Genomic DNA, 22,699 nt, shown 5'->3' with positions numbered 1-22,699 from the left:
GAACTCGCTCCTTCCTCTCTCTGGGCTGAGAAGGGTGAGATTATAGAAGCCAGGGCTGGGTGAAGCCTTAGAGAAAGCCCAGCCCCCCCATTTTACAGATGAGAAAACTGAGGGGTGGAGAAGTTACAGGGTGGACCCCAAGTTAGGCGGCAGAAGTGGGAATGAAATCGTGCACTTTGAATAACACTATGGAGCCTCCAGCATGACGCTTAACTTCAAAGTGCTGAGTGTTGATGGCTTCCGGGAGCCAGGCTGCGCCCATTGCCATGGGAACAGGTCCCCGCCCCCGCGTGAGACACGCTCCCAATAAAGTTTTTGTTGAAGCTCAGCTGGGGCCCCTGAGCCGCCCCGGGGGCGGGGCCGGAGCCGGGGGCGGGGCCGGGGCCGGGGCGGGGGCGGGGCGAGCCGGGGCGGGGCGGAGCTGGGGAGATCCCGCGGGCTGCTGAGAAGAGGGGAGGCGGACGCGCGCGCGCGCGGGCGGCCGGCCATGATAGCGTCGTGCCTGTGTTACCTGCTGCTGCCGGCCGCGCGCCTCTTCCGCGCCCTCTCCCGCGGCCTCTCAGGTACTGGCCCCGCGTCCTCACAGGCGGGAGCCAGGCCCGGGCCGGCCCCGCGGGGCTGAGGCGGCGTGCGGCGTCGGGCCTCACGACCACCTTCCCCTGGCAGCGCCAAGGTGCGGGGGGCGGCCCTCGACCCCGGTGCCAGTCCCGAACTCCTGGAGGCCCCGGCCCGGCGGACGACCCTTGTGGGCGGCGCCCTGCTCACGCCCGTGGCGTTGGGCCGCAGTTAACGCGGAGGAGGCCTGGGGAAGGGGCAGAAGCCGCGCCTTCCCGCTCCGAGGTGCAGAGAGGTCGGGGTCCGCTGAGTCACTGCTTTGGGGGGTCGGGAAGGGTGGGCAACTCCGGGCCTAGGCGAATGCCCGAATTCTCTGAGGGTCGGGCCGGCCGGCTGAAGACCGGGACGTCCCTGTGTTCCCCGGGGTTAACCGCACACTCACCTTCCCCAGCACCTCTCAGCTCTGCTCTCTCGGTGCAGCGTTTGGTTTAAAAACATGCTCGGAATCGAGAGCCGCGTTTAAACCTCAGCTCTGAGGCTGTGCGTTTGGAGATGAAGTGGGGTGGAGGCAATGCCCAGGTGATCCTTGAGCGAGAGGAGAGAGCTAGTTTTTGACTTTTCACGACCCGCCTGCCCTTTTCATTCCTGGTCTTTAAATTCCCCGATGCTCGCCCGAGACCGTCAGTTCCTTTCAGAGATCCTGCGGGACTCCAGACTTCTCTGGCAATTTAGGGGGCAGGACAGGCCAACGGGTATTTTCTTAGAAATAAGGGGTCCAGCTGTGTGTTCTGTGCTCTTCCTTTCCGGAACTTTACGCAATGTGTGTGTGTGATTTATTATGTATATTTCGTATAAAATGTTTGCCTGTCTGCTTTTAGAATGCAAGCTCCAGGAGGGAGGGCAGGCCGTGTCTGTTGGCTTACCGCGTCTCTAGTGCTAGCGCACTGCACAGAAAATAGTAGGCACTCGGCGTGTCTACTTCTGAGGAATGAGAAACGCCATAGGAGTAATTGTTTTCAGAGAACTAAAGCATATTCCTGTCATTTCTGGAGCTCTTCCAGCGTCCAGTATGGCGGCCTTCATGACTGCTAGTCCAGAGGTTTCTAGACTAAGAGTTTTAGGGGTCTCAAGAGGGGCCACCTCCCCCCCCCCCAATTAAAGAAGTCCCACTTGTCTTAACTTTATTTGGTTTCTACAGATTTTTAAAATTTAAATAAAAGGATTCTGCTGCTGAAAAACAAATCACCACCACCAACAAAAACCTACTAAATTTGGAAACTGGTAACAGCACACATGTAAATAAAAGAACGTTTGCCATCTGTTATACGTGGAGGTTGTTTCCAAGGACATGGAATTATCAAGCTCCTGAGGCTAAAGCCAGCAACCCAGGCAGTGGGTTTAAAGCAGGGCTTTCCAGTCTCAGCACTATCGACATTTGGACCTGGATAAGTTGTTGTGGGGCTGTCCTTTGCACTGTAGGATGTTCAGCAGTATCCTTACTCTCTAACCACTAGATGCAGTAGCATCCCCACAGCTGTGACAACCACAGTGTCTCCAGACAAGGCCAAATGTCCCCTAAGAGCAAAGTCATCACTGGTTGAAAACCACTGTTAAATCCACATAGGCCATACAGTAGTGTCAACATTTGAACCATTTAGACAGTTTTCTTGCCTTAAAAAAAAAAGTAGATAAAATGAATCGTGATTGAGGGTCAGCATCATGCTTGACACTTGTTCTGTGCCATAAATGATTTGGCGTGTAGGGAGTGCTTGCACCAGAATACTGTGCATGGAGTTTGGGGCTCTAATTTTAGAGTTTTTTCCCACCTGCTTTCTTGCCTGTTGGCTGTCATTTGTGGCTGCTGTAGCAGAAAGACGATAGCTGTCTCTTGCTGTTACTTGTTGGCACCTTCTGATTTCCAGCCTCTGTTGTGTTATGGAATGGGAAAGCTAAGAATGAAGTTTGTGAAGATTTATGAGTAGAATAAATAGCTTTGAGAAGAGCACCAAGGGCCTTTGTTAAGTCAATTATATAGATTTTGAGACACTTTTCTTGACTACTTTAGAACTTTTTCCTTTGCAATGTGTTCACAGATTAGGGGATTTATAGAACTAGGAAAGATCTTGGAGATTATCTAGTTCACACTTCCCCTGTCCCCTTTTTATAGTCAAAGCAAGTCCATCTCACTAGGGGCATTGTCCAAGGTCATGTGATTTTGTTAATTTCAGTGCTACGCCATAACCCACAGTTCTAATTCATGATCAAGTTCTGGTTCCAATGTAATGTGGCTCTTAGAACCGGAGAGTTGATGTTTCATAGGAGTTTTAACCTCTAGCTATAGAGGTGTGATTATATGTGACCATCTCTGTCCTAGATTATGTGAGTCAGCCATTCTTTTATTCCCACACTGAATATTTATCCAACCCCTACCATATAAATTAGTTAATACTTGTAAAGCACTTAGAATAGTGCCTGCCACATAGTAAGCACTTCACTCTGATTACGAAGTTCCGGGTACTGAAATGGGTAGGCTCATTGATGAAACAGTGATGAGCAAGGTGAATATGCTTCTTGTATGGGATTCACATTCTAGTTGGGAGGAGAGTGTGGGTGGGGCGGTGCTGTATCTTATAACATGGTATTTTGGCTTTCTTCTCAGATGCATTCTTCACATGTCGAAAAAATGCCCTCCTGGCGAAAAGCTCGTCCCCCCAGATAGAGGGTGACTTTGCCATGGCCCCTCAGGGCCTGGACCAGGAAGAGTGTGAGGGCCTGCTGCAGCAGTGGCGAGAAGAAGGGTCGAGCCAGTTGCTCTCAACTGTGAGCGAGGGTCCCCTGGTAGATAAGGGACTAGCCCAGAGCAGCCTGGCACTCCTGATGGATAATCCTGGAGAACAGGATGCTGCTTCCGAGGACAAGTGGTCCAGCATGCAGCTGAGTGACCTGCAGGCAGCAGAGAACCTGGAGGAACCTTCCCCTGAGGTCCTAGGAGAGGAGCCACTGCCAGAGGTCGAGGGCCCGATGTGGGCAGCTGTCCCCATGCAGACAGGCCCTCAGTATGCAGACTGTGCTGTTCTCCCAATGGGTGCCCTGGCTGCAGAGGAGTGGGAAGAGGACCCTGCAGTGGTCGCCTGGAGCATAGCACCTGAGCCTATGCCCCAGGAAGAGGCTCCCATCTGGTCCTTTGAGGGCCTGGGGCAGTTGCAGCCTCCCCCAGTAGAAATTCCTTATCACGGTGAGTCTGAAACTGGCTGAGAGAGCCAGGGTAGCAGATTGTCAGGTTGTCATGGGTGTGGGCAGAGCCATTCCTAAAGAAGATTCTCTCTAGGGAGCTCTGCCACTGCATTCTCTTTTTCTGAGACTCTTACAGTGTCAGATCTAGAGGGGTCTTAAAAATTATCTCATCTAGCCCCATGGTCTTCAGATGAAATAATCCCAGTGCAGAGAGGTAGTGGGACATGCCTAAAGTCATATAGCTAGGTAGTGGCAGAACAAAGCAGACCCTAATTCTGATTCTCCATGCTATTGTTTCTCTGGAGGTGATCCAAAGGCTTTCTGGGAGGAGGGGTGGAGAGCCCTTGTGGCCTGCACTCTGCATGAACCAGAATAACTCCAGTTTTATCTGTCGTACATATTTGGCTTCCATTAAATTTTAAAGAATGAGTTGTGTGGCTCATATAGGTTTGAAATCCACTATGCAGCTCAGTGTGTTAAGGGAGATGGGGGACATATGATTTCTAGCCCTACAAACTTTTCCAGATATAGAGGTTAGAAAATACCCAAGGCTGAGATTACTCTAGAAGTGTCTTTAATCTCAGGTGACCATTAAGCATATTCACCTGAGTGATTCCACAGAGACCAATGGATTTGTCAGTTGTAAGAATTGTTAACCTATATTTATTGAGCATGTACTAGGTACAAGGTACTATGCTAGGTACTGGGAATACAGTGGTGAACAGGCTAAGATTGTCTCTGGCTTTGTGGAGTTTACTGTCTAGTCTGAGAATGTCCTTAGAGTTCTGCTCAGATTGCCACAGAGAGGGATGGGTGACATGGAAGGTGAGAAAAGGAACTTGAGACACAGTATCCCTAAGTCAGGAGTGGAGATGGTGGGGCCTGTGGGTAACATGTACTTGTCATGGACCTCTTCTTCCCAACCCTTTGCAGAAATCTTGTGGCGAGAATGGGAGGATTTCTCCACTCAGCCAGATGCTCAGGGCCTGGAGGCAGGGGATGGCCCTCAGTTCCAGTTCACTCTGATGTCCTATAACATCCTGGCCCAGGACCTGATGCAGCAGAGCTCCGAGCTCTATCTGCACTGCCACCCAGACATCCTTAATTGGAACTATCGCTTTGCGAATCTCATGCAGGAATTCCAGCACTGGGACCCTGATGTGAGTGAAGAGTGGGGAGGGCAGTGCATCTTGCATTTGCTTTGGACTTGGGCTGTTTCTCAGTGCTCTAAGAAAATGAGTTCATTCCCACAGTTGTTCATATGATTGGAGTCCTTCCTGGGGCTGGAGCTTGTCTGCCTGAAGTAAATGAGTTTTGGCAGATGCTGAGATGACTCTCCCTAGGTGCACTCTAGCACCTTTGTGCAGGGGAGGGAGACTTGAGGAACTCAAGGAACAGGAAAATCCAGTATATGTATCTGGTCTCCTCAGCTTAACTCTGGGCCTGTTTTTGCTGGGGCTGGCTATCTGGGAAGAGTCAGCCCTGTGAGAAGTTTCAATGTGACCCTGCCTGAGACCCGTAGCAGCTGTCCACCTGGCCACAGTTACCTACTCCTAGGGCAGGAGTTATATTCAGCACTCTGGGCACTCTGGAATGATTGGTTTCCTTGTCAATTTCCCAGATCCTGTGTCTCCAGGAAGTCCAGGAAGATCATTACTGGGAGCAGCTGGAGCCCTCTCTGCGAATGATGGGTAATGCGGCACCCTGGCGTGTTTGCCAGTCTTTGTTCCCATAGCCCTGTCTGCTCTCTCTCCCGAAGACACCATGCTTTCCTTTTGTCTCAGTAAACCCTCAGTCTCACCTGTAAGCTAGCTCCTTCTTTATGTGGGTGAGAAAGACAGTAGAGTTCTGCAGTTTTAAAGCAGTTGTGACATATGTTGCCATCTAATCCTTGAAGTAACCAACCCTGTGAGGCTGAGTATTATTATCCTCAGTTTACACTGAGGAAACTGTGGTTCTCAAAATTTCTGTGACTTGCTCAGGGTCACAAAGGTACAAAGCGAGTAGGTTGAGGAGCTAGGATTCCAACTTGTCTGACTTTATTTTATTATTATTTTATTATTATTTTAGTTAATCCTCACCTGAGAATATTTTTTCCATTGATTTTTAGAGAGAATGGAAGGGAGGGAGCGGGGAGAGAGAGAGAAAGAGAGAGAAAGAGAGAAAGAGAGAAAGAAACATCAATGTGAGAGAGACACATTAATCAATTGGTTGTCTCTCAACCAGGGCTGGGGATTGAGTCTGCAACCCAGGTATGTGCCCTTGACTGGGAATCAAACCTATGACCCTTTGGTAAGCAGGACAATGCTCTATCCACTAAGCCACACTGGCCGGGGCCAACTTGTCTGACTTTAGATTCCATGCTTTTCTTGTCAGCTTATATTGCTTCAACCCTTCTCTCCTTCCTTTCCTTTAGAGCCTCTCAGTCATCTGGTTGAAACTGTAAGGGAACCAATGCAGAACCAGGGAATTGGCAAGGGCAAGAACTCCCATTATTGAGCAGCAGGAGCAATTTCTTATGCACACCCACCTGGGTTACTGCCACTGGTTGGAGGGATTCAGGGTTCAAGGACTCTGATCCATCTCCTTGGTGGGGTGTTCCTGCAGGCTTTACCTGTTTCTACAAGAGGAGGACCGGGTGTAAGACGGATGGCTGTGCTGTCTGCTACAAGCCCACGAGATTCCGTCTGCTTTGTGCCAGCCCTGTGGAGTACTTCCGGCCTGGCTTGGAGCTCCTCAATCGGGATAATGTGGGCTTAGTGTTGCTGCTGCAGCCACTAGTCCCAGAAGGCCTGGGGCAAGTCTCAGTGGCCCCATTGTGTGTGGCAAATACCCACATCCTGTACAACCCACGCCGAGGTGATGTCAAGTTGGCCCAGATGGCCATTCTCTTGGCTGAAGTGGACAAAGTGGCTAGGTTGTCAGATGGCAGCCATTGCCCCATCATCTTGTGTGGGGACCTGAATTCCGTCCCTGATTCACCTCTCTACAACTTCATCAGGGACGGAGAGCTCCAATACCATGGGATGCCAGCCTGGAAGGTGAAATGGGGCAGGCCACTGCGGGGGGTGGGAACATGGCCTAGGGAGAGATTCGGGCCTTGGCATCCAGTGCTGCTTCTGTGGCAGGGACTTAAGTTAGACCTGTTCTGGCTCCCTCCTGCTTCCTTGTACCCAAAGCCTGGAAGTTAGGAACTCTTGAGTGCCTTTGGCATATTGAAATCCTTTCAGTTTTTGTCATTAATTTATTTTTAGTCTATAAGTAATACATAAGTGCATCCTTACAAGAATTCAAATATCATAAAATTGGGCCAAAGCCCCTTTCATTCCCTACATTTCCTGCCTCTCCCCTTAAAGTCAAGTAATAACTGAAGTTTGGTGGCATTTTCCCAGGTCTTTTTCTGTGTATTTATAGTGATATCTGTGTTTTCACGATAATGTAATCATAATTTACATTTATCAAGCAATTACTGTGTGCCAGTTGCTATTTTAAGCACATGTATTAACTCATTAATTTTCACAGTTTCTATCATTGCCTCCATTTTATAAATAAGGGAACTAAGGCACAGAGGAATTAATAATTTGCTTACTTGAGATTATGTAGGTCATTAGTGGTGGAGCCAGGATTTGTAACTAGGTGGTCTGGCCCCAGAGCTCTCCCCTCCACTATTATGCTGTGATTGCTTCTAACAGCTGATATATAATCTATCGTGTGTGTGCTTATAAACATGATATATTATTGTATATTTCATTTTGTAGCTGTTTTTTTTTCCCCACTCAATAATGTATATGGGTCTATCTTATTCCTTTTAACTGCTGAATGTTGATAGCATAGATATCTCATAGTTTATCATAGTTTATTTAGCTGTGCTGATGGGCATTCAACTTGTGCTAATTTTTATGTCACTTAATCTCCCTGTTCCTCTGTTTTGCTTCTACTGATCCATCTAACTTATTGCTTAACCTTTGGCATGGCACAGTGGAGAAAGGACACAAAATGACTGAATTATCATTGAGCACTTTGGGCTTTTATTTTAGTGAGGTTACTCAAGTGCCAGCAATGTCTTGGTTGCCATGTGTGCAGAGAAAGGCATTATCCTGCCAGAAAGTTGCTATAATCAAGGAGCTCAGGAAACAGGCAAAGAATTTACTAAGTGCCTACCTTGTGACAGGTGCCGTTAGTTTTAGTGATTAAGAGCACTCATTTTGAAGCCAGGCGGTCCTGAGTTCAAATCCCTGCTCTGCCACCTTGGGCAAGGTACTTAACTTCCCTAAGCCCCATTTGCCTCATCTAGACACTGGGGATATAATAGGACCGACTTCAGAGGGTTTTTGTTTGTTTGGTGGATTAAATAAAATAATGTGCATGAAGTGTTTTCCAGTTCTAGGTAATGGGAACTAAGGAAGCAGTCAGTAATTTGGTAGTGGTTATTATTATCAAGATTCTTAATTATATGTGGTATTATTATCCCATTTTATAGTAGAGGATATTGAACCCAAGAGTTAACTAACTTGGCCCAAAGTCTCACAGCTAGTAAATGGCCATTAAATTCCAGGTCTGTTTTACTTCAGGTGGCATATTGGAAACTTATGTCCTTTAAGGGCAGAGAGATTGTGCCTATCACTGCTCTCTTCCCAGCACTTAGCTCGTATCTTACATAGTTGGCACTCAAATATTTGTTGTTAAGTGAAATAAAGGGAATTTTGCTACACGTGTTGGAGATATGCAGATGACTGATGTTGCCGAATGTTTCCCCTGCTACGTTCTGTTCGTTCCCAGGCTGCTCATTGGCTTTGACTGAGGATGGTGACGTAGATACGGTGAAGTGCTTTGGTGCATTTCTCATTTGGTCCAACCCTGTGGTTTCCGAATAATAGGCTTAAGATGCTAGACTTTGATCCAGAAGATCCAAAGATCAGGATAACCTTTTCCCGTTGCACATTAAAGCCCCTGAAAGTTGATATTCTCTGTGAAAAATTGTGAAAATTTTTCTGAGGTAAAAGTTAAGGGATCACATGTTCATACAGTTCTATTCTCTTTGACTCACACTCCTCACTCTCTTACCCCTTTCTTGTCTTGTGGACATTTCAGTGTTTCTAGTTTTTAAAAAAAGTCTTAATTAGCTCTTTATTTTTAATCTTCCCCTAAGATGTACGTTTTGCTTATATTGTGTATGTAGTATGTGACCGTATGTGTGTATATTTGTCCCCATGTCTCCGAAAATGGGCTGTTTCCTTTTTACATCTTGGTTTCCTCATTCCAACCTGCTCTTTCCTTGTAGGTATCTGGACAGGAAGACTTCTCCCATCAGCTTTACCAGAGGAAGCTGCAGGCCCCACTATGGCCCAGCGCCCTGGGCATCACTGATGGCTGTCAGTATGTCATGTCCTGTCATCCCAAGAGATCAGGTGAGCATGTGCCATGTTCTTGGTTGGCTGTGCCTTCTTGCCCATTTTGGGAGAACGCTGGCACCTCAATGACGAGAAAGTGTAATGCCCTCAATTCCCTTAGCGAGTTCCTTTGTTTTTCTCATTGTCCTCCTGGCCACCTAATGATATGGACAACTTTAAATCATAGCCTTTGGAAAATCTCCTTGTCTTCTGAGCCAGACTTTGTCTGTGTCCCTATGCTGGAAGCTTTTTGATATTAAGGAGGGCTCAGCATGTGGCTCCTCTTCCTTTCTTTTACTGTATGGCTTTTCTTGGTTTACAGAGAGACTTAAGTATAGCCGAGACTTCCTGCTACGTTTCCGCTTCTGCAGCATTGCCTGTCAGCGACCAGTAGGACTGGTTCTTATGGAAGGAGTGACAGATACTAAGCCAGGTAATGGGAACAAAGCTTGTTTTCTTGGTCTTTTTTAAACCTCTTTACCCCTGATGTTTATCAATTATGTGATTTCTTAGTCTTTCCTAGGTATAATTCTTAGAGGTCAGCTTCTGGTAGTAAGTATGCTTAGAAGGAAAGTCAGTGGAGTTTAGTGGCCATATACATGCATGTTGTAAGAACATGGACCAGGAGTCAAGACCTGGGTTCTGATCAGCTCTAAGACCTTGAGTAAGCCACTTAACCTTTATAGGCATAAGTTGCTACTAACTAGCTTGTGGTCAGCATATATGGGAGAGAAGATACACATGATAGGACTTTGAGGATCAAAAGGTGACAGTAGTCCTGGTTGTAATAAGTTAGTGCTACTGAAAACTTGCAGATTGAATGCAGCAGAGTATAGTTGATATTCTACTCTTCTTGTCTCTGAAACCACTCTGAGGCAACAAGGAAAATGGAATAAAGAAATGTAAACTCCGTCTTTGAAAAAACAAGATCTGGAGATACCTGAAACTATGAACCACAGCACAAGTGGAATGGCTGTGAGTACTAGAGATCATGCAGGGGTGCTGGAAGAAGTGTGGGGAGACTTATCTGTGAGGCATGTGGATCTCAAAAAGAGCCAGCCGAGTGCCTTTCTCCAAGGTGAGGAGTGCACTTGAAGCACAAAACCAAAATCCTTGTTCCATCAATAAGGAAAGGATGCACAGGTTGTAATAGGACATTATCTCAACCTGTTTTAGTCCTAAGAGGCAGCAGAGGAAAGACTGATGAAGGAATCAAGCCATATTTGCATTGAGCGGTCTAAGTGGCAGGGGGGAATATACAGAGCTACCTAGCTTTTGCCTGGGGAGAAGTAAAGATTAAAAGGACCCATACACACCCTGTGTCATAAGGAGAATTTCTGTTACTTGGAATGCATCTTTAATCTTCCCTTATATAAACTTTGTACAAATGACTGGTAGCAAAACCTCAACTAATTAAAAGCTGGGCTGCCCCAAAGAAAACAGCATGAGAGCTGTATTAAAATACTACAAGAAGAAAAGGTGGAAGGACAGGAAAAATAAAAGGCGGATAAAGAATACTTACTTCAAAGGCAAAAATTCTTGCCATGGAGCATATGAAAATTATAATTATTTTTTTCCATGAATTAAAAAATGAAGCAATTGCCTTTATAAAATAAGAGCACAAAAATAAAACCATTGCCTTTTAAATGTAAGTTCAGGCACATGGCAAGACATCAGAAGATGAAATGTAAGCTGCAGAGCTGAGGAAAGAAATGGAATAAAAAATTTAAAAATGACATAAAATGAAGACAAAAATGGATGCAGCACAAGAAAGAATAGATATTGCTGAAAACAAGACAAGAGACAGGACAAGAGGGGAGAGCAAAATAAAAAGGAAGTGAAAGGATAAAAAGGACCAGAGAGAAAATGACAGTAGTGGAAGATAAGGCAATTCAACACAGAACTGGAGTTCACAAAGAAGAAAATCAGTACAGTGGCACAAAAGGAGTCTTTAAAGGTGTGATTCAGGGAAGATTTTCCAAAGATGAAAAGATCTGAATCTTCAGTTTGAGAGGATGTGCCATGTCTCAGTAAAAAAATGACACAGGAGAAGCAACACTAACATCCTAGTGAAGTTACCAGAAGTCAAAGATAAAAGGATCCTTTGGGCGGTTGAACCAAAAAGATTGGGCTACTTTTAAGGGTAAAAATAATCAGGTTGGCGTCAGACTTCTTAACATTAATATTTAACTCTAGAAGACGGGAGCAAGGCTTCAAGGAAAAAAGGTATGGCTCAAGAATTTTATACTCTACCAAAAGCCTTTTTTGAAGAAATGTTAGAAGACTAACTTAAAATAACCAAGCAATGACTGGAAAAAACTATAGGAAAAGGACTGGTGGTAAGCAATCAATTTATTTTTTTCTTGTAGGAATTTAATTTAAATTGGCATTTTGCACAGAGCTGTGAATATTTCAATGGCTCAGTTTTTTTTAAATTGCAAAGGTAAATGTATTATTACAACTGTAGCAATATATAATAATGATGATGGCTGCCATGCATTGAGCAGCTAGCATGTGCCTGGAACTGGGATAGTGCTTGTATCAGTTGGGCTCAGGCAGGGAAGTGGTGGCTCAGTGTTTTAAGATTATAAAATCCTAATGTTAAATAGTAGTAGGATCCCACATAGATAATTTCATGTTAACACTAGATTATTATTATTTTTTAAATCAGTGCTGTATTTGAAACATAAAATAAGCATTTCAGTTTTAACAAAATTAAACCCAAGAACCTTTAAAATACATACTTACAGTCACTTTGTATATAGGGGGAAAATACCCAGTTCACTAACAATGCAAAATAATAACAGTTTTTTGAAAATTGAGATTAAATTTGGGTGAACAGACCAGACCCACTCACCACATACTGTGAACATGCCCTTCCATTTGTTCAGTACCCCTCCTGAAAAGGCTCCTGATGAATCTCTTTTAAAGACTCCAAATCTAAAAAGCTACCACCATTTTTAGACCATGAGTAGAAAGACTGAAGTGCAATACAATGAGATCATAGCGTGTGATCTTTTTTCTAGAGGATACCTTTAGATGTCCTACCATATAATATTTCCAGGCCCATACCAGAGTAATCCAATCCACTGTGCACATCAAAACTTGTCAACTTGACTGACACTGACTTTAATGTAAAGCATTTGAGTTGCAAAAGGAGCTACAGTACTAGGTAGTGACGGTCTAACTTTCCCACAAGTTGACGTTGCGTTGCACTGGAGTATTCTACATTGCCCAGGTTGTGTAATAAAAAACATTGTGATTCCCACTCTCCCCAACTCCCTTTGTGAGGGAATAATTAATGAGAATGGAATCTAAATTTTAAGGCCCCCGCTTACATATATTTTCAATTATTAATTATTTGTCTTTCCAATATGGTTCATAAAGACACTGGAAGGGCTTACTATGTTTTCTTTCTTTTTTTTTATATCTTTATTGATTTCAGAGAGAGGAAGGGAGAGGGAGAGAGAGTGATAGAAACACCAATGATGAGAGAGTCATTGATCAGCTGCAGCCCGCAACCTGGGCATGTGCCCTGACCGGGAATCGAACCCTGATCGCCTGGATCCTAGGTCGATGCTCAACCGTTGAGCCAGGCCCCGCCTGGCTATGTTTTCTTTTTCATGAGTGCTTGCATGTTTACAGAAACTCTGGAGCTTTGAACTTAACATTGACCCCTTCAGGTCTTTTAACACTTAACCACAAACCATGTGCCCAATTAAGTGCATTACAGAAAAAACCATTGCTAATAGGTGATTTTTGTAAACCGCTGTTTACAAACTGACCAGATGGTCATAGAGCAAAGGCTCTCTGATCAGTTTCTAACCAGGAAAGTTCTGAATCCAGCTTCTCTGGCCCATGCATGACACAACTTACTATCCCCTTCCCTAGTACTTGCAGAAGAACTTACTTGCTTGGCTTCCACTCGCTTACTTGGGTGCTGAATGGGCCCAGAAGATGTTGAAGCTCAGGTGGAGGCCTCTGTGGCCTGTGTGCTAGTGCTCTTTCCACACACACAGTGCTGTCTGTACACAGTGCTGCATGGACAGAACCTGGGACTGGGGGAAACCATTTTCAGTGTCCTGCTGGTCGCTGATTTTCCTGGCATATCATAATGGTAAAGGGTGTGACTCAAAATGAAGATATTAGTGCTATGAATTTTTATGCTCCAAGTAACATTTTATCAACAATCACAAAGTGAAAACTTTAGGATTTAACAAGGAATAATAGAAAATAACTGATGGTAAAAGGTTTTAATTCATCTTTCTTACTCCCTAACTGATCATGTAGATAAAAGATAACTAAGAATATAGACTTAAGTAACATGTTATAGGGTAAATCTGACAGATATGTATCAAACTCTGAACACTGAAAGTAAAACAGAGACATCTTTTTAAGTCTTCATAGGAAATTCTTAAGAGTTAACTATATATTATACCACCTAAAAAACCTCAGTAAATTTTAAACAACTTTTAAGTCAAAGGTGAAATTTAAACTGAAACTGCAGAATATCTAAAAAATAATAATGAAAATACCATATATTTGTGGGATTATAGTTAAAACTGTTCAGTGAAAAAAAATCATAGAATAATATGGAATATATAGAACCATAGAATTATATTAATTAAAAAAGATGAAAGTAAGTACATTAGGCATTCAAATTAAGAAGTTAGGAAACAGAACAAACTGAAAGAAAGCAGAAAGAAAGAAGATAAAAATGAAGATAATTTAGAAAGAAAAATAGTAGATCTAGTAAACTCTTAAGAGTTGGTGTTTTGGTGAAAACACACTGTCAACTAGATAAACCCATTTGCTAATCTGTTGAAGGAGCAAGTAAAAGTGTCCGGATACACAAGTATTAATAGGATTATAAGGGGGTTCTTTGCTCAACTAAGTGCGAAGAAATTGAAAACTTAGTTGCATATATTAATTTTAGAAAATGTAGTTTACTAAAAAAATGACTGCAGGAGAGAGGTAATCTAAATAACTACCACAGAGAAAAAATTTAAAGTTTTCAGTGATGCAGCCCCAGAAAAACACCAGGCTCAGATTGATGGAGAATGTCATCAAACCTTTTAAAGAACTTGTAATTCCACTACTATTTAAATTGCTGCAGAGCACAGAGGAAGAATGGGGCCAAGTTATTTTATGAAGCAAGTATTTTGACACCAACACCTGACAATTACACAAAAAAAGAAAACTACAGACTGATATTCTCCCCTGTGAATACTGACGCAGAAACATTTAAATAAAAGATCAGAAACAGAACCTAGCAGTGCATTGAAAGGGCAACACCATGACCGAATGGAGTTGATCAGAAATACAAAGATAGTTTGATATTGCAAAGTCTATTAATATAATTTATCATGCTAATATGTATATATGAAATCTATTTAAATATATGAAAAGCATCCTACAGATGTCAGAGATATTTGTTAAAATTCAGCATCTATTATAGATTCTTTTAAAAGGAGCTCTCTTAAATTAGGGGGAAAAAGAGACCATCCCTTACCCCATTCCAGTACATTTATCTTAGTAGGAACATGTGGTGGTGGCAGTGCACCCTGGAACTAGGCTCTGAGGCTGCGAATAGTGGGAGGAGGGCATGGATCTGCCGTGGGCCTGAAAAAAAGAGTTTATCTCAACTCCAAAAACCAGGATACTGTTTAAAGAAAACAGTAGTAGCAAAGTTAGGAACAAGACAAGGATAATCACTACCATTATTCAACTGAGTTCAGAGATAATTAGAAGTAGAAAATAGAAATATAGGTAAGAAAATAGAAGTGAAAAATGGAAAGGAGGGGTAAATTATTAGTCTCTGTCAGTATCATTATATAACTGGTGATCCAAGAGAATCAACTAACAACCGTCATAAGCATTGAGATAATTCTGGAAAGTAGCTGGGTACAATATTAACAGAAAGCCATAGTAGTCATATATAAAAATAATGACATATTTGTTAAAAGATACAATGAAAACTCTATTTATAATAGCAACAAAAATAAAAAAACCCAAATTAACAGGGAAATATAAAATATATAAAGGAATATTTCATTTCATGTACATTATCAAATTTATTGGCATGAAATTGTAATATTTCCTTATCCAAAGAGCTTTATTGAGATTAAATGCACATACCATAAAATTCACCCATTTAAGGTATACAAGTCAGGGACTTTTAGTATATCAGAGTTGTGTAACCATCACCAAAATCATCATCCCCACAAGTAACCCCATATCCATTAGCAGTCATTTTCCACTCAGCCGTCCCTTTGTGATAAATCAGTTGACCATGGACATATGGGTTTCTGGACTCTTAATTATATTCATCTACATGTTTATCCTTAGGCTAGTACCACATTGTCTTGATTATTTTAGCTTTGTATAAGTTTGAAATAGAGAAGTGTAAGACCTGTAACTTAGTTGTTGTTTTCTTTATTAAGTATGATATTTGCTCTGGGATCCCTTTCATAGGCATTAATTCCATTCATGAGGGCTCCACTCTCATGATCTAATTACTCCCAAAGGCCCCAGCTGCTAATACCATCACATTGGGGGGGTTAGGATTTCAACATATTTTGGAGACACACAAACATTCAGTCCATAACACCCATTAATGTCAGTCGGATCTGTAATAATATCCCCTCTTTCTTTCCTGGTACTGGTAATGTGTGTCTTCTTTGTGCATATGTGTATATATACATGTGTGTATAACTATGTATATGCGTATGTGTACATCTGTGTATGTACATATATATTATACATACACACACACACAAAATGGATGGTGTGTGATAGCACATCTCTGGAGGAATATACCAGAAATGTGGTGCCATTGGTTGCCTCTGGACAGGGAAATTGTGTGGCAAGGGACCTAGAATGGGAGGGAAACTTTAGTGATAGTTTTCTCAACATTTTGATTTTTGTACCATGTGACTATAGTACCTTTTAAAAATAAATTTAAATTTTAAGAAAAGGTTCTGTCTGAGTCAAGGAAGATAAATGGCTACATTAGAGGCCTATGTCTGCCTTCCTGAGGTTCTTGACTTTGGTCCATTTTCTTCCACCCTTCTTTTTTTCCTTTTACCCTTCTGGAGCAGTCCAATCACGGACCCGAGAAGGATTTCAGGGTGCAAGGTTCTGACCCTGCTTCACTGTCTGCGAATGATAAAACATCTTTCTCTCCGGTCTTCTACAGAACGACCTGCTGGCTGGGCCGAGTCAGTTCTGGAGGAAGACACATCTGAGCCTGAGCCTGAGCCTGTCTTCCCCAGGTAATCCTTCTTCCAGTTCCCTTCAGCTTGCATTCCAGGTATATGAGAGAGATTCCTGTTGGTTTTCCTGAGGCTAATTTGGGCGAGCATTTTTTGCTGAGCTCTCCCTTCCCCTAATACCTGCTAAGCTTATGGAGGGATATACAGGTGTACAGAGACCAAAGGTGACTCACCCAGGTTCTTGCAGATGAAAAGTCCACACACTTTTCCTCAAGGGAGTCAGGCCTCACAGAAGAGCTTGCTGACCTATGGAGGGGTATATTAGGTATGCTTCGTCAGCTGGCAAGTGGAGAGTGGGGGTGAGGAATGTCAGGGGGACTGAGTATACATGTGTCTGTTTCTAGGCTAGTTTTAGCTAAGACCATCAGCCTCTTAGCATGGGGAGGAATTTTTTGAGACTGTTATTTGGGATCATTCATTAAAAATACTTGATAAAACCCACAGAGAAAGTAACCTTGAGAAAAGCTCAATAATGTTTGCTGATTGAAATTGTCCCCTCCATCCCTTAGGGCCGTAGGCACCATACAGCACTGCCTCCACCTGACCTCGGTATATACTCATTTCCTGCCCCAGCATTGCCGCCCAGAGGTCACCACAATGCCCTTGGGTATCGGAACAACGGTGGATTACATCTTCTTCTCAGCTGAGTCCTGCGAGAATGGGAACAGGACTGGTAAGCCTGGTGGATCCTGAGTTCCTAGAAACCACCCCCATGAGTCCCTGGAACAACTGATGGTAGGTCAGGCATTTTGTGGCATGGCTTGGACTGCTGGGACTTGACCAGCAAAAGAGCAGATTTCGTACCTACCTAGCACTGGTCATCCTCATCACACTTCCCTTAGGCCACTTGTCTGACTTCTCTTTTTATCCTTGTGTCATTAGAGGTGGGCGGAACAAACACTCTCCATCCCTATTTTGGAGGTGAAAATAGAGCATCATGAGTTTATTGGATTTGTTCAGTGGCAGCTGGTTAGTGAGGAACTTGGTTAGGTTAGAGACCCTGTTTCCTCTCTCCTCATTCCATACCAGTGGTCACAGTGTAGCAATCTATCAGCCCCATGTCTATTTGTTTAAAGTAGGTCTTTTAGAATGTTTAAATTGATTGCCTGTGTTTAAAAATAAGATTTTTTTATAGAAAAATCTGGATTTCCAGTTTCTTATGGAAATTCATAAGTTCTTGTAATGTTGGACCTGGGCATACACTCTCCATTTTGCCACAGTCCCCCAGAACTCAACCTGCTTCAAGCATTGATATATCATGGAGTATGAGAAAATGAGGCCTCACCTAGAGGCAGCAGGAGGAGGTGAGGGAGGGTGGGCAGCCAAGGGGATGCAGCTTCCATAACACATAGCTTCCATAGGCCCCACCCTCCCCATGCATTGTGACTGACTGCTTTAACCACTGGCTTCGCTTTGTGCCCCAGATCGCAGGCTGTATCAGGACGGAACTCTCAAGCTCCTGGGCCGTCTCTCCCTCCTCTCTGAAGAGATTCTCTGGGCTGCCAATGGCTTACCCAACCCCTTCTGCTCTTCAGACCACCTTTGCCTGCTGGCCAGCTTCGGGATGGAAGTCATCGCCCCATGATGGGGCTTCCAGGGGAAGAGAGCTGCTCTTCCAGAAGAGCTCACTGGATCAGAGACTGTGGAAATATCCCATGCTTCTGGAAACTTAGATCCAAGAAACTTGCATCCCCTCCCTCGCCCTCCCCCTCCCTGTTCCTTTTTTCCCATGGTTAGATTTTTTCAGGGCCTGTCCAGGTTCTCTGCCTGTGGTCCCTTCCCTGCCCCAACCTTTTCCTAATCCTCCTGTGCCACATACTTGGTGGCCCTTGGAGAGGCTGAAGGGGGGTACCCCTTTCCTTCCATGTATCCAGCGCTCCTCTTGATTTTTAATTACCAGGGTTGTGGGAGCTATTGATCTCATTGGTTATTTGCTTTCAGGCCGTTTCTTGGTGGTACTTTCTGATCCGACCTCCTCCCTGCCTTCACAACCTCAGCACCCAGCCCTCTTGCCAGGCACACACGTGTGAGATGTGTATAGTATGTGTGCATCCTCTCAAGATGGGACTGCTCTGCGTGGCCATGCCTGCCTCTGATCAGCCTCCTTTCTAATCAGGGACTGTTGGCCTAGGGGCTGGTCAAGAGCATGACCTGGTATCTGTGTGCTGCCAGGCAGCAGTGGGGCATGGGCCCTTCTCCTTTTATCCTGCGTTTCCTTAGGCGATCATGCCAGCCAGGCATACTCATCATCTGAGCCCTGGGAATGAATGGGTCCCACGGCCTGGAACAGCAAATTTGGGGATGAATTACCTGCCCCAGAGGCCTCTGAGCCTTTAACCCAGAGCTCCCCACAGGCCCAGTATGCTTTCACTAGGGCTTGTCCCTTTTCCCAGGCTGCGCTCAGGAGGGCAGAAGTTTGTGTGGGGTCAGTGGGCTTGGATAGTGATTTGAGGTTTAAAACGCCTTCAGGGTGAGGAGAAAGAACCCTTAGGAAACAATTGTCTCACTGGACTCTGCAGCCCGCCGACATGGGGCAAGGGTGGGGATTCCAGTAGGGGAGGAGGTGGCAGGCTCTGCAGCTGCCTCAGCTGGGACTCAGGACCTCAGGGACTTGTTCTCCTTTCTCCCACCACTTTTTACTGTTTGCTGCCTCCCTCATTCCCTTCCATTTTCTCCCTAGAAAAACCTGCTATTTAGCTCAGGCCAAACCTTCTCAGCAGAAATGCAGCCTTGGGCAAAAGTGAGTTGTTTAAACTAGCAAGGCCTTGGCTGATCATTGCCTCTGCTTTCCCTGTCCTAGCACAAGGCTATCCTGGCCCATTCAGGGGAATCCCGGTGCCCACATGTGTCACCTGCATACCTTAATCTTTTATTGCTGGGTGTGGCCCCTGGTGTTCCTGGGCCAGCTGCTGCTCCTATCCCTTAACTCACAGAAACTGTTGGCCCTGTTGATCTTTCTGTTCCCAACTCAGCCTCCAGAGCAGGACTGAAGGGATAGCCGAGAGGCTGGAGATAGGAACATTTAGCCAGACGTTAATGGTCTCTCCCTTCTTTTAAAGCCAAAGACCCAGCTTGAATTCTTCTGCTGTGTTTGTGGTTATAAACTTTCCACACCTAGGTTCTGGGAAATTTATGTGTGTATTTTTAAACATTGTTTCCTATGTACTGGGCATGTGCCTGTCTGAGCCCCAGGCCTGTCTGTCCATACCCCACCGTTCACTCTGTTTCTCTCTCTCTCTGCACCTCCTGAGATGACCTCAAGACAGTGCTCAGTTGTTTTCTAAGACAATGCCCATTGCTGTTCTCCTGCCAGGAAATGCAGTTAAAAATGGCTGAAGATGGCAGAGGGCAGGTAGCCTGATAGACAATCTTTTGTTCTATTTGTTTCTGTTTCAGAAATGAAATGGGGGTTTTAAGTGGTCATTTAAATTCATTTCTCCAAATAAAGGTTTACCTTTCCCCCTTCCTGTTGGTTCTTTTATTAGGCTCCTGAAGGGCACAGGGATAGAAGGCCTGGAGAATGAGTGGGCAGAGAAGGCTGATCCTGTGGTGGGTCTCAAGTCCTAAATCTAGACCAGAGAAAGGTGTGGGACTCTCCCTCTGATCACTGAGGCAGAGCTCACTGTTCTGAGGCCTGGGGAGATAGGGCTTGGGTGAAGCCTCCTGTCCTGACTTGTGGGGCAGCTCTCTTCTCCATCCTTGCCAAGCTAGAGGAGAATAGCTCTTTCAGCTGCTTTTGTTCTTGTGCCATCTGCTGCCCCCCCCCCACCCCCCAGTCCACACTGCATTTCAGGAGGGTCTGTGTGGAAAGTGGAATGAGAAGTGTTTTCCTGGTCAAAGCTATGGCAGTTTTATGAGGTATGGTGCATGCGGCAGATGCCTCTTGCTGAGCTTCTATTTTTGATAATCTCTTTTGCATTCTGGAGCCAGAGCTGAGCTGTGGGCCATCTGTTGCTGGAAAGGTTTCTCTTCCTTCCTGGGCTTCACTCCTCTGGTACTTTTGTCTTCCTCCAGCCTCCTTAAGCAGCAAGTCCACCAAGCCTGCATGCACATGGGAAGCCCTGAAACCAGGGGCGGTTTTCTGCCTTACCTGAATGTAACCCCAGACCCCACACCTTTGAGTCAGTCTCTGAGAATCTGAGTTACTTAAAGCTACCTGGGTGCTCCTGTTGAACCCCCTGGGTTGGGACCCAGTGGGAAGAACACAGCCTAGGATTAGAAACACCACTTGTCATCTTGGCCTAGTCACTTGGTCACTGTGGGTCAGTTAACCCTTATGTTTCAGTTCATATATCTTGGTGAAATGGAAATTAAAGTAATAATCTTTCCCACTTGTGAGGAATTTTCAGATCTGAAATTGCATTGTTTGGGCGTTGGTAAGCAAGGGCTGCTAAGAATTCCAAAGTATTCGTGGGAGTTGAGGATGGGTAGTTCTCCCCAGCCAGGCTGGACTGGCTCATGGGCTGGGAATTACTTTATAGTTCCTAAGCTTTGAGGTGTATCCCCAGAGACCGCTTTCCTGGCCTACAGGGTTTCCTACTAGTCGCCTGAGGCACGTAACATTTGTATAGCATTTTATCAACCATTTACCCAGGGCTTCACTTCCACTATGAGTAGGTAATAGCATTGTGATGGGCAGTACAGGAGTTCATATGTTACCTTTACACCTGAGGAAATAGAAACCCCAGAGGTAAATTGAGAATCTCCTTTGTTTTATTTCTTGCCACTCCAAGCTCCTTAGCACACAGACTTTCTAGGAGTATGAGAGACAGCTTATCTTATAGGGCAGAAACATTGACTGGGGAGAAGGGAAACTACCAACCAGGCTGCTGCTGGTTTTTCTTTTTAAACTGTTTTGTGTCTCCAGCTCTTGCCCTAGTGGTTACTTAGTGCAGTGTGGCTTCTCTCCTCCCAGGTGTAGGGGGATCCACCCCTTCTAGTTTCCTCCAGGGGCACAGAGCTGACCTGTAGCCCTGCGCTAGAGACGCAGCCTGGTACACCTGTCTCTTTCTCCTCCTGAGCAAACGTGCAAAACAAAACTGTTTCAGGCAAGGGCTAGTCAGATGAGAGCTTGGGGTGCAGATCTTGCTTGGGTTAGGAGAATGTAAGTTAATGTGTTTTGAAGGGAACTCTGCCTTCTGCCCCAACCCTAATCAGTTTCTGTGCTCCTGAGGCCTGAGACCTCACCCAGCTGTAGAGAGGAATGGAGTCTCTACATTTAAGTTCTTGGAGGTTTTGTCTTTCCCACGACCAACTCCTTTCTGGCTGCAGGTTCAAGAGGGCACGTTCCCAAGTAGGCTGGCCTCAGAGAGCTGTCCCTTCCGTTGACTGGAGGTGGCCCATTTCTACCACGTGCCAGGCTTCAGCAGCATGTCCACTTACCAGCTTGGCAAACATTAAGGATACCAGGGAGCCTGCATCTGGGCCAGTCTTTGGTATGACTACCACACTGCCCTCAACACACTGGTCAAGATGTCAGGTCCTGGCAGAGCTTCAATCTCGTCATGTTCAGGGCTCTGAGAAGTGCTACCTACATCCAAAGGTCCAACCCAAATTAGTCATGTGCCTAAAGCAGATGGGCATGTACTATGAGCCTGAAAGAAGCAGGGCAGCAGGAAATGAGGAAACTCCCAGAAAGTTGGGCTCTGATCCTCCTGGAGTCCATGATTTACCTCTGCATCAGTTCCAAGAAAGTGGCCAACCACGTCCACCATGAGCCTGCTTGACTCATGAGATTCTCGCCCAGCTCTTACCCAGCTTTCATTTGAGGCCCACCCACAGGGCCGTTAAAGGTATGTTGTTAGCTGGATTGAATGTGTAAATTGCAACATTGTCTTTGTGTAAAGGTGTATAATTCTAGTTAGTCCCACGTTCTGGTTACCTTTATTGAAAGGCCCTTTTTTGGTATTAACCTGATTTAAATGAGCCTATAAGTAACAAAACTGTCCCTATTTAATGGTGTGGAGTCTGAGACATTCGCGGATTCCAATGGACTGCCTCTCCTCTTCCCAGCTGCCGCGCCTCATCACTGCTACTAAAAGTGAGGGAGTCTTGCTGTGCTAAACTATACTTCTAGTTAGGATTTTGTGGGGACTAGCTGGGATAAGTAGGAAGTATTCGACCTCCTCTTACAGGTCTAGGTTTTACTCTCAAGCTGAATGACAGGAGAGCAGGAAGAGGGAGGAAGGGTTAAAGGTGAAAAATGCTTCGCGGTCTAAAAAACATTTCTCTGAAAGCTACTTGCAA

General features: G+C 44.9%; 1 protein-coding gene across 1 annotated transcript; it reads left to right on the top strand.

Moving 5' to 3' along the window:
• The first annotated feature begins 403 nt into the window (after positions 1–403).
• ANGEL1 (angel homolog 1) lies at positions 404–20,793 on the top strand. Its single transcript, XM_081151506.1, has 10 exons — positions 404–563; positions 3,215–3,790; positions 4,723–4,949; positions 5,411–5,480; positions 6,397–6,830; positions 9,071–9,197; positions 9,502–9,612; positions 16,378–16,453; positions 16,963–17,126; positions 17,878–20,793. Exons 1-10 carry the CDS (start codon positions 488–490, stop codon positions 18,036–18,038), a joined length of 2,022 nt encoding a protein of 673 aa, XP_081007632.1. The 5' UTR covers positions 404–487; the 3' UTR covers positions 18,039–20,793.
• The last annotated feature ends 1,906 nt before the right edge of the window (positions 20,794–22,699 follow it).

The sequence above is a fragment of the Miniopterus schreibersii genome, assembly GCF_964146895.1.
Source record: "Miniopterus schreibersii genome assembly, chromosome: 1".
Taxonomy (NCBI): Eukaryota; Metazoa; Chordata; class Mammalia; order Chiroptera; family Miniopteridae; genus Miniopterus; species Miniopterus schreibersii.
The sequence above is the reverse complement of the archived record's forward strand: the minus strand, read 5'-3'. Positions and strand labels throughout refer to the sequence as shown.